The sequence below is a fragment of the Podarcis tiliguerta genome (genome assembly GCF_965153285.1).
Source record: "Podarcis tiliguerta genome assembly, chromosome: 5".
In the NCBI taxonomy this organism is placed as follows: domain Eukaryota; kingdom Metazoa; phylum Chordata; class Lepidosauria; order Squamata; family Lacertidae; genus Podarcis; species Podarcis tiliguerta.
The window spans coordinates 39,434,703-39,446,244 of NC_139538.1; the positions used below are offsets into that span (position 1 = coordinate 39,434,703).

General features: G+C 42.3%; 2 protein-coding genes and 1 long non-coding RNA gene across 5 annotated transcripts in view; 1 reads left to right on the forward strand and 2 right to left on the reverse strand.

Moving 5' to 3' along the window:
- WDR33 (WD repeat domain 33) overlaps window positions 1-3,357 on the reverse strand; it is a 54,605-nt gene extending 51,248 nt beyond the window's left edge. For 2 of the 3 annotated variants that reach the window (XR_014511983.1, XM_083443184.1), the window contains exon 1: window positions 3,166-3,323. The gene's annotated coding sequence lies outside the window, so the exon portion shown is untranslated. Of the gene's footprint in view, window positions 1-3,165 lie in introns of all 3 variants that reach the window. The other variant, XM_083443185.1, reaches the window with a different exon arrangement.
- On the forward strand, window positions 238-4,827 carry LOC310678914. Its single transcript, XR_014512029.1, has 2 exons — window positions 238-1,768; window positions 1,877-4,827. It is a non-coding gene; the product is annotated as an uncharacterized lncRNA (long non-coding RNA).
- Window positions 4,828-5,967: 1,140 nt separating this feature from the next.
- POLR2D (RNA polymerase II subunit D) lies at window positions 5,968-9,950 on the reverse strand. Its single transcript, XM_083443424.1, has 4 exons — window positions 9,458-9,950; window positions 7,953-8,133; window positions 7,088-7,183; window positions 5,968-6,528 (listed from the first exon to the last, which is right to left on the reverse strand). Exons 1-4 carry the CDS (start codon window positions 9,522-9,524, stop codon window positions 6,450-6,452), a joined length of 423 nt encoding a protein of 140 aa, XP_083299550.1. The 5' UTR covers window positions 9,525-9,950; the 3' UTR covers window positions 5,968-6,449.
- Between the last annotated feature and the right edge of the window lie 1,592 nt (window positions 9,951-11,542).

Below are 11,542 nucleotides of genomic sequence, written 5' to 3' on the forward strand. Positions count from 1 at the left end.
CTTAGTCTGGACACTGAGGTCCTCCTTTGAGGGTCTTCTCCTAGTTCCCTCACTGTGAGAAGCGAAGTTACAGGGAACCAGGCAAAGGGCCTTCTCGGTAGTGGCACCCTCCCGGTGGAATGCCCTCTCTTCAGATGTCAAGGAGATAAATAATTACACAACTTAAATAAACAGTATTCTTTTTTTTAAGACTTACACAACTTTTAGAAGACATCTGAAAGCACTCCTGTATCAGGGTTTTTTTTTTTGATGTTGTTGCTTTTATTATGTTTTCAGATATTCTGTGAATATTATTATTATTATTAGAGGAAATAGATGCATGATTTTTTCCTCCATAAAGTAGAGAGAAACTGTCTGTGAGGTAAACAAGCAGGTTAGATCCAGTTATGGCCACAGGAAGGATGCTCCTATCATCCACTGACTGAAGAAGGGGTGGGGAAGAACTTTTTGCCAATTCCCCATTCAAATATATTCAAGAGGGTTGCAGATCCCTCTGAACAGTTGGGAGGGCACTACAGGCAGGAAAGGAGAACTATCAAAAATCACCTCTCCCATTATGAAAGTCTCTGTTGGACCAAAATTCCTTCCATTCATAGAAAGCAAGCCTGTGAGCAGAAAGTCATTACTGGGTCTAGCCCGGCATTGTTAGACTATTTCAGTAAAGTAAAGGCATAACATAATGAGCAGCAGACTTGTAATTTTAAAAATATATATATAGAGCAAGTTTGATTCAAGTGGATAGTATTGATACTCCTGCTTTTTTTTTTAACATATGGATAACTAAAGAGAGCATGCAATGTGACGGTATTCATCATAGCTTGTTTGACAAAGTGAATATTTCAACATGTCTAGATTTAAATGTGCAATCCTAACCCCCAGATACACCAGGTGGGAGAGATTGGGATGAGACATAACTCTCCACTTGCTGACTGCACACTTTGGCCAGTGCACATTACTTACCCTGGCGTATCTACTAACTCTGGCAAAGGGAGAGCCCTATTGAGGCAAACTAAGCTACCAGAATTAAAGGACAAAATAGTGTATGTTAAGGGTGGGGATGGATGTCTTGAACAGAGAGATAAAAAAAGTTACATGGTGTCCTAATTTCATTCATTCATTTGTCCCACGCACAGAATTTGCTTTAATTTATACCACCAAAAATGCAACTGTAATTACTAGAGGTAGGGAAAGGTCAGAAAATGAAGGTTTATACTGGACACCCAAACTTTGGCTGTGCCACCCTAGCCAGCAGCAGTTAGGGTGCAATTCAACTTACATAATATATACATCAGAGTGTCTGTTTCCTGGAAATCCTTGCATATAGGCCTAGTTAGGATTGCTCAATAAGTGTACCAACTATGCATTCTCTGGGAATTCCACTTCCCATTCGATTTGTTTGCAGAGCAATTGAAAACTGTTCATGCAATTAATACAAATTAGCTTTATATCCAAATTTCAGGAATAAAAATAAAAGCTCAAAATTAAGAAGTCAAACTAATTCCTTTTGCAGAATTATGTAACATGGAATTTAATACATGACTATTTCAAAGGGTATCATATTTACATATTTGAGATGTTAGCTACTATTTCAACTAACAGATTAAACTATTCCCTTTGAAGTGTAAGCTATGTATGGTTAATAAGCATTAGAAATGAAATCTTCAGCATTTCATTGGTTTATTAATATTCTACTTTAAGATGAACAAAACTATGGCTTACCAGCAAAAATGTAATGTTTGTCTCAAACACTGTTGTGTGAAATGTTTCAGTGGTGCAGGAAGGTAGGATGTAAGTTTTAAAGTAAACTTACACCCTACCTTCCTGCACCACTGAAACATTTCACACAACTGAAACCTTCTGTAGTATTAAGTTTCAGTTAATTCTAAAGTAGACACCTGCGTTCTGAGAACATGTGAAATTTACTTTAATACTGAGTATATTAGAAACTAGAAAGCTACAGGCTTTATAACAAATGTTTATATACACACTTTTATAACAAACGCATGTATGTCAAGTAGTACATGACAGGAATGTTGTCTGAGCATGATCCTACTCACACACTGGCCCTACTCACACAATGAGTATTTTTGAAAATTGTGGAATCATGACTTCTTGATAAAATAAGTTAGCAAGTACTTATTCAACGTAAGAGTGTAACTGGTAAGAAATCTGATCCTAACGAATTTCTGGAACTTGCATTGAATTTCTCAGTGCATATGCTGTTCTAACATTTAAAAAATGCAAAAGTAGTATTCTTTCCTAACATATTCATAAGGTTCCTGCACGATGGAAATATATATTTAATATGTTTGCATTGTTAATACATCTTATTGGCTCTTAAACTAACAACTGACAGCAAAAGTGCAATCCTATGCATGCTTATTCAAATTAGGTCCCATTGTACTCAATTGAGCTTTTGCCAAATAGTGCACTCGGGAACACAGCCTGACCTTGTTCTTACAGTTATAGGTGCTACTTGTTTTGCTTAAATCGAATGCTACTTGAAACCCTGCATGTTTGTACACCAAGAAGTTACACTCCCAAATAATTATATGAAGCATGTATTTATCATCTACCTAGCATACGTTGAAGGTCCCTAAAGCGTCCTACACATCTACAAGTGATTGACCCTTACAACACCCCTGTAAGGTAGCCTGTCATAATCAGACCACCACCCTTTACAAACGAGGAGATGAGGTTGGTAAGGCGGCGTTGATCTTAGGGACACCTAGCGAGTGAGCGGCTGAGGTGCGCTCTGAATGGAAAGGGTCCCAAAGCGCCGATCCCCCCCACAGCTGCTACCCTACACCCAAGGCACTCTTCAGCTACTCTTGTGGATCTTAGGGCGAGGCCGAAATTGCTTATTGCGCCCGAAACAGCAGGGCAGAAGGATGGTCGGCTTTCCCCTACCGGGCTTCGACTGGAGACTTTGCGGCTCTTTTCAAACTTTCGCTCCTAACCCCACGCCGGCCTCTCTCCCGCTCTCCTCACAACGTCCTCCTCCTGCCCCGGCTTTCAGCCACAGGCCCCTCCGCCGCCAATAGCGTAACAGCGGCATCTCTCGCGGCCTAAAGATGGCGGAAGCCGCGGCGGTCTTCCGGGTCGCCGGGGTTCCTTCCCTCCCGCACCCCCGTCTCCCCACCGCCTCAAAGAGGAAAAACTTACAAAGCAGCCGCTCACAGAGCCCCGTACGCGGGGCCCAAAAACCTAGCGCTCGCCTATCCCGGAAGCTGCTGCCTCACGAGCCGTCGCCACCATCCGCCATCTTCCCCACCAGCGACCGGAGGCGGTGCACATGAACGACGTCATCGCGCGCGCGCGCGCGGAGGGGACCAGCCAAAGGGAGGGAGGAGAGCGAAGGCGCTGAGCATGCGCGTACTCCTTCTGAATAAGTGACGACATCTTCTTCCGACGGGTTTCCGGCTGCTGTGGCGGAACGGGAAGGGCTTACCATGGAAAACAGGCCGGGGAGCGGGAGCAGCAGTTTAAACCCTTATTAGACTTCCAAAAAGGTCTCCAAATAGTGGTGATTCTTTGACTTTAAGAAGGATTGTTTCTGTGCTGATTATAGTCCAGAAGAGGAGTGAGAAAAGGAGTGTTCCAGCCCCAGCCAGCATGGACAATGGCCAGGGATGGTGGAAGTTGGAGCCCAATGACACCTGACCACAGGCACCCCTCCCTTGTTCTCCTGGCAGGAAAAACCAAGATTGGGGCTGCAGAGAGAAGAGAGAAAGCAAACCCTACACGTACATAAAGAGGTTTTTAAAGAGGAGAGGATTGTATGGTGCAATAAAAAAAAGCCCACAAAGTAGTTTACGAAGAATTAATGAGTTATCTCAGTCATCACAAGAAATCAAGATATTACCTCAATAGTTTTCTATCTCCATCTCTAATGCAGTCAGTAGACTTAGGCAAGCCTAATCATTCCATAGGTTTGGGATGTAAAAATACAAGATGGGAAGGAAGGCCAATTTGCACAATTTTCTGCAGCAGATAAAAACTAGGGGGTTAAGGAACCAATCCTAACCATAGCAAGTAAAAAGGTAGACAGCAAGACAGCTTAAAGGGCCATAGGTAGCCAGTGCAAATGGAGGTGAAGTATCAAGACCACACTGCTCATGGAAACTTGGTGTGTATTGCCAATGGAGTGAGACAGGGTGGTGCAAGGTTGCCACATCCTAAGTCTCTTTGTATCCCTTATATATGCTCCAGTAACGAGCACAAATCTACACCAGCCCTTGGTTTGTCTTCTATTGCAGTCAAAGCAAAACTAATCCCCGCTTTCCATGGCAATAAAAAGATGTGCTTCCTACTCTGTCAGTTGGTAATAGCTTCTGCACAAGATAATTTAAAAGCCTCAGCTTGGTATGGCTGGGAACTAATGCAGAGCTTTCCAAACCTTTCATGTTGGTGACACACTTTTTATACAATCATTTCATGACACAGTAATTCAGTTTTACTAGCAAACCGGAGGTTAAACTAACCCCTTATAAGAGATACGGAAACATACATAAAATTAATAATGAAATGTATAGGGACATACCTACACACTGCAGCTGGCACACTAATGTGTAACAACACAGTTTGGAAAGGGAACTAAGGGAACAGAAAGCATCTCCAAAAGGGCAAAAGAATCTGGCCACTAGAAGTGTGGTATAAAGTAGCTCACGTTCTCCAAATTTAGTTTAATATTTGCATTGGAATAGCCCAGAGGGTTTATTCCCCCCCCCCCAACTTTTACTAATAGATGTGGAAAAGGTAGAATCCAAGTAGTTTAGGATTTTATGTTTACAAATCATTATGCAGAACAATTGGGCAGCCCCCTCAACCTTAAATATTTCAAGCACAAGACAAAAAGCTTATGGAAGCTGTTATGACTGGTGGTATTGCATGAGTAGTTTTCAAGCAAGATTCAACGGGGGGGGGGGGGGAATTCAATGTGATTCTCAGTGGATTGAGATCAGACCGAATTTTACAAGGTTTTACGTCTTTTTTAAAAAAATCTTGACACTCCAATCTTGACACTCCTTGACAAATTAAATGCTAGGTTTTTGGTACAAAAACAAGTGGTTTCATATATAAGCTTTTCCAGTGTAATCATTCCACTGCTGCAGCTTGTGAGTGATGATTATTGATTACTGTCTAGCAGAAAGAAAAAGCTAATCAAGATGTATCAGATTGCTTCAACTTGTTTGCTTCTGTACACACTGATATTTTTTACTAAATGCTGAGGTTATGACTCCTGACTTTCGCCTGTTTTATTCACTTGGTCAGGTTTGAGTAAAGAGACTAGTTCAGCAAACCTTTAACAGCTTATTGCTGTATTTTAATGTTTTAATGCTTGTAGGCTACTGTTATTGGGTGGCATATAAATGCTGTTAATAAATAAAAGTAATGAATAAATAAAATAACATTAGAAGTGATTCTGCAGGTGGAGGGAATGGAGTAAGCCGATTCATTCCTCAGTCACTGTTGCCAGCTGGATGAGGGACATCTTATCATTTATGACAGCTGACTGACGTATTGTAACATGCAATTTCTGTAGCATTAGTGCATTTCAGCCTAAGTGTAGGGCATGGATCATGTTTCTACCTTTATGAGCCCCATGGTTCTGCCAGCAGTTTCCTTTCACACCACAAAACTAAGAAGTGCTACTTATGGTAGCTCATTCACCCAGTTTGACATTTCCGGTCACACTTCCCAAAACACAAAAGTATTATTTTTTTCTCTCTCCGACATACAAACATTGTATGTGCAATTATTGTTTATAGCAACGTATGTATACAATAAATAACTTTACATCAATTTACCAACATACAGCAAAAATATTATATTCAGTTTAATAATCCAACAAATTCCTTCAGCTCCTTGTGTTCATCCACCCCTTGCAGATTATTTCCTCAAGACAACAGGACTCTTGTATAAACAATGAGTGAATGAGAACATTCACAAATCACAGACCCCTCATTAGAAATACTATACTTTAATTCACAAACAATTGTACAAAATTATTGTTGAAAAGAAAAACTCAGGCTTTTGATCAAAAAACCACACAAATTTATCTATCCTGATTCTACTATTACAATTCTCAAAATATAATAGGAAAAGTTTCTCCTATCTTGGGCCACATATGTTCATTCTGTCTGCCCCATAAACATTTTGTATATTCCCAGGAGGAAGACAAAGTTTGGAAACAAATATTAAACTAATCAAGGCAAACTTTTCAGAGTTCTGTGGCTCATGCCACATTAGTCTTGCCAACTCTCTCAACATTCAACAAGTCCAAAGAGCTAAGAAACCCTTTTTAAAAGCATGTCATCACCCTACATCAGCTTCTCTTTTCTATTGAGAGATAGTCAGGACTGGTCCAAAGATGTATAGAAACAAATGGAACATTCTTAGATTTCTCTTTTTCCATGTTCAGAGTTTGGAGGGTCTGGTTGTTCCTTCTAATACTGAAAACTTCGCTTGGTCTGAATGTCATCAAGAATCTGCTGCAACTCTTCATCTTCAAATCGACCCTCTAAGCTGAAAGACAGGAGCAAGCAATGGTTAAGTTTCTCTCTCTTTTTTTTTAAGGGTTGATGCTCAAGCTTTCCTGAAAGGGAAAAACTATGAATAATGTATTAAGTTGCATGGTGAGGGGGAGTGTTAAGAGCACAGGGCTCATATCTGATTTGATTATGGTCCGGAGGATTGTCTCAGTGTAGCCAATGGCAGGTAAGATTTCTGCAAATGTGGGTTGTACTTTTAGGCATTATCCTACAAAGGTAAAGCTATAAATTACATTTAAAAAAGAAATAAGAACAAAACATAGTAGCAGCAATTATTTAAAAAAGATAACGAGTTTTTAAAAGACAGTTGAGCTAAATAGGCAGCAGGCCACTTCTTCAAGCATCAGGGCTTCAAGAGATGCTTGATCATGGTCAAAATAATAGGCAGTCAATTGAAAATATATTGACCAGTTAAGTGGCTGGTATGCTAACCTTAAATCCAACTGTAGAACCATTACTCTGACTTTTTAGTTGTTCATGCTTTACAAACCCTTTGGAACATGAAGTGAATCCTTTCACCTGGGGTGACTCACCTGGGAATTAAAGCTTTGGCCTCCTCAGCTGTCTCAGGACATAAATTAGCTAAACACGCCAATTCAAATTTATGGAGCTTCTTCTGGAGTAACAAACTGCAGGAACAGATAAAATAAACTATGTATGTAAAAAATGGAATACAGAAGAGAACAGAAGTTGCAGAAAAAACAGTACAGCTACTCAAAAAGGATTAGGGATTTATTTTTATCAGGCATAGGCAAACTTGGCCCTCCAGATGTTTTGGGACTACAACTCCCGTCATTCCTGATCACTGGTCCTGTTAGCTAAGGATGATGGGAGTTGTAGCCCAAAACATCTGGAGGGCCAGGTTTGCCTATGCCTGGTATATATAGTCTATGAAAAGATCACACAAAAGTATCACAAAAATACTAAAAGTAAATACATGGCTTTATATTGTAACATGCTTCAAAGAAAAAGTAACAGTAGCTTACTATTTACTCCACCAAAATTAGTATTCCTAGATAGATCACTTTAACTGAAAGTTGCTTCTTTAACAAATCTGGTTAGGATTTCAGAAGGATGGCATTCCCATCAACAAGAGGGAACCCACTAGATTTCCAAATGTTTCTGTCAATTCACACTGCTTTTAATAAATGTAAGTAAGTGCCAACTCTACATCTATTTAGGCAGCAATTCTGTTCCCACATACCTTTGAGTAAGCCCCATTGAACTCAATGGGACTTACTTCTGAGGAAATATACAGAATTACATGGTTATTGTTCCAAAAGGCAAAGAAGAAACTGCTTGGACAAGTGTCAACCCATTGCCTATAACAACTTTGAAACATAGGGTTTATCTGAGTGCTTTGACATAAAATAATAATTTATTTGAAAAATTATTCACCTGCGGACACTAGCAATAGTCTCCCGGTTTTTGAAGCGGCTGAAGCGAGCAGTATAATTCAAGGTTTTCATGAATACTTCTGAGAGCTCCTGCTCATCTTCTGCACTCTCATTCTGCTGTTTCCGATGTTCAAGAAGCATGTGCACTTCTGAATTTAGAAGGGTTTCGGCAGTCTCAAATTCTATATGCAAAGATGGGTGAGGAAGAAATTGATAGTTCAAAAGGCACAGAGAAACACACCAACACTGGTAACACTTAAGCCAGGGTGTGGTGGTAGCACTTCAGGTGGTGGGTAAAGAATACTATTTTTGAATGATCTGACACATAAATCCCACTCACTCAATTGAGAAAACATATGAAAGAAAGATTCTAGATGAATCCTCTCTTTGCTGTACCTGTGGGAGCATTAAAACATGTGACTGAAGTGGTACCATTTATTCTACTACCCCATATTAAGATCCAGTTATACACAGATTATACCTCTTGATGTAAAAACAATAATAATTATCTGGCCCATCCTACCAAATTTACAAAAAGGAGATCATTCTCCAGCTCAATTATTTGTGCAATACAGTCACATGCTTCTCCAGAATACTTCAACACACTTGTAAATGTGAAAATATTTCCAAAGTACTAGCACATATAAAACTTGAATCTTAAAAAAGATTGCTTTGGAACACAGAAGGCATCCTATGCTGCTTTGAAAGACAAAAAGCAAACAAAACAAACAAACAAACAAACAAACAAACATACTGTTTTGTTGCTTGCTCAAGGCAGCTGTTCTGAGAGTGTGAACTATAAACCAACAATCAAAGTAACTGCATGGCATGGACCCCAGAAACAGAGCCATATATTTATCTACAGTTTATATAACAATTGTATATGTAGCATACAACAGAATACTAAACAGCCTCCCATCCAGGGAAGGGCCAGAGATGCTCAACTTCAAAACTGCTGCACCACTTGCCTCGGATAACAGGAACGGAGAGAAGACTCACATTAAACGCACATTCGCACCGTGCATTTAAAACCAGTATGGTGCCACGTTAAGCAGACAGGGCTTCCCGCAAACAATTCTGGGAGCTGTAGTTTTTCTAAGGGCGTCGAGACCCTTATTCCCCCATCCAGAGCCACCATTTCCAGAGTTCCCTGTGAAGAACTGTTGGTTAAAATCACTCCGAAACCGTAGCTCCGTGAGGCGAAATAGGGGTGTCTCCTAACCAGTCTAATTACCCTTAACAAACCACAGCTCCCCGAATTATTTGGCGGCGGGGAACCATTATTATTATTATTATTATTAAAGCGGTACCATGTCGCTTTCAACGTATGGTGCGAGTGAGGCTAGCGATACACGAGCGCTTTTTACAGCCAAGAATGAGGAATGTTGCTCCCCTCCAGGCAAGGCTCCTGCTGCCTCTTTGCTCCCTCACAAGCCGAGGTCTCCTCCGGGACAAGGCCGGGAGCACCTCGCGTCTCCTGCGCCCCCCGAGGGCCCAGCCGCTCACCCTTGGGAAATAAGAGCTGGGAAGCATCCTCCTCCACATCCACAGCATCGGCGCCTCCGGCCGCCATCGCCTCAGCCAGCCCCGGAAAACCGAAGCGCTTGGCCGGCCGGAAAAGGAAAGGAGGAGGCCTGAGCAGGTGCCCGCGACGCCCTCTGGCGGGGGAAGAGCCGGCCCGGATGCCGCCTCGGCTTGTGCTGAAGGAAAGAGAGAGAAAGGAAGAAAAGTGTGTCGGGCTATATTGAACATGGTGTGTTCTCTCTCTGGAGCTGCTTCGCGGAGGAGAGCGATAGGGTCGCGCAGCCTCAAAGCGCCCGCTCCCAGCGTTGCCCTGGGCACCCTTACTCCGAAGTAAATGCCATCACGTTCAGAACGGCTTACTCCCCAGCAAGTGTGTTCAGGATTGCGAAGCGTGAATCCAGTGGGGTTTACACGGTTCCCGCGATTGTTAGCAAGATCCTGTCAGTAAATGAATCCAGACCCGACAGACAAAGCCCGATCGCCCGCCCTCATAATTTTTTTTTTTTTAAATTGTATATATTTAGTGCTCCTCACAAGGGAAGCAGGTTTCTAGGCCAGGAAGCAACGCAGAGCTGAAACCCTGCTGAAGCGTCTGGAGTTCCCAAAGTCTGCAGGCTAGGAAATGGGGCAGCCCCCCAAAGGCGCTTAAAGCCACGACGGGTAATGAGCAGCCCTCGAGGTATCGGACTGCACTCCTCTCAAGCGCAGCCGCCATGGCCGATAGTCAGGGGTTATAGGAGTCCTGCAATATGGGGCGTGTTGTGTGCTCACGGCCCCCATCCCTCCTCGAAACTACCTAGCTGGCAGGGAGCCGGTTCGTAAACGGAATGTTGGGTTCGATGCAACAGTGTGACCCACGTTCAGAACCCGCAGGTAGGCCAGGAGGATGGCAAGAGGGAGAATGTGGCATTGGAAGGGTCCCTGTTTGTTGTGGGTCCCTGCCTTCTTCAAGCTCACCTTCCTTAGTTTGCAACCGATTCGCTTAGGGCGCATACGGGCGAGGGGGTTCTCCCCTAAATAATTCTAGGCCAGCAAGCAGAGCTGCGTGAACCACAGGCCCTGGTGCATCCAAGTGACAGTCAAGACCCAAACATTGCCCTAACCAATTGTTTCTCTCTCCTTCCCTAACTATGCCACTGGAACTGAGCAGTACCACTGCTGCTAAAGTGACAGCAGAGAAGGGAAAGCCCTGCCCTCACCCAACTGCTTTTTGCAGCCAAGGCACCCATTAGACGTCAAATATTGATCTACAATTTCCATACTGTCCAGGTGAAAAATGGACAAGTGGCAAACACATTTCACTCTCTGCATTACCCATTGATAAGAGAGAAAAAAAACCAAGTGAGCATGCACCTCATTGAGCAGAAACTTATTCAGGTTGTTAACATAACCCTAAGGAGTTTAACTCACAATTCCCTCTGAATGGGAGTGGAAGGAATCACTAATAGGTAAAAAGGTAAAGGACCTCTGGACAGTTAAGTGCAGTCAAAGGCAACAATAGGTTGCCAGGACACCCCAAAAGTTGTTGAGCTTTTTTTTAAAACGAAAACACCTATTTGCCTAAGATCCAGGACAAAGTGCCAAGTGCCGCCTTTTGGTAACCCCCCCCCCCCCCCAGATGTCAATTCTTCCATTTAAATCCCACTCCTAACTAACCATATCTGCTGAGAAGTGCCACTGATTTCATTGGGGCTTACTTCCAGGTAAGTGGGGTTAGGATTGCAGCCTTTGAGCAAGTGTGCATCTGTAATAACATTGAGTTCAGGAAAGCATGATGCATTACAATTTCCAAGAGCATGCATATGATTACTTAAACAAGCAAAGGGTCAGGAAGTAATTCTGACAATCCTAAGCATTTTTACTCAGAAGTAACTCCCAATGTGTTCAGTGGGACTCACTCCTTAGGATGTTTAGGTTTGCATTATGAGTACCCTATTGTTCCAGCCCTACTTGGAAATAGGCCCACTTTAAAAACCAGTGGAACTAACTTCTGAGTAAACATATATAGAATAGGTCTGTTGGTCAAATGTGCATTAAAATAGTATCATCAATAGCCCTGTACACTGG

Excerpts from the sequence above, each read along its gene's own strand:
- POLR2D (XM_083443424.1), bottom strand. The coding sequence starts at position 9,524 with ATGGCGGCCGGAGGCGCCGATGCTGTGGATGTGGAGGAGGATGCTTCC. Across the intron at positions 7,184-7,952 it reads ACTATTGCTAGTGTCCGCAG|TTTGTTACTCCAGAAGAAGC; the intron begins GTGAATAATTTT and ends CTGTTCCTGCAG. Across the intron at positions 6,529-7,087 it reads GCCAAAGCTTTAATTCCCAG|CTTAGAGGGTCGATTTGAAG; the intron begins GTGAGTCACCCC and ends CCTGTCTTTCAG.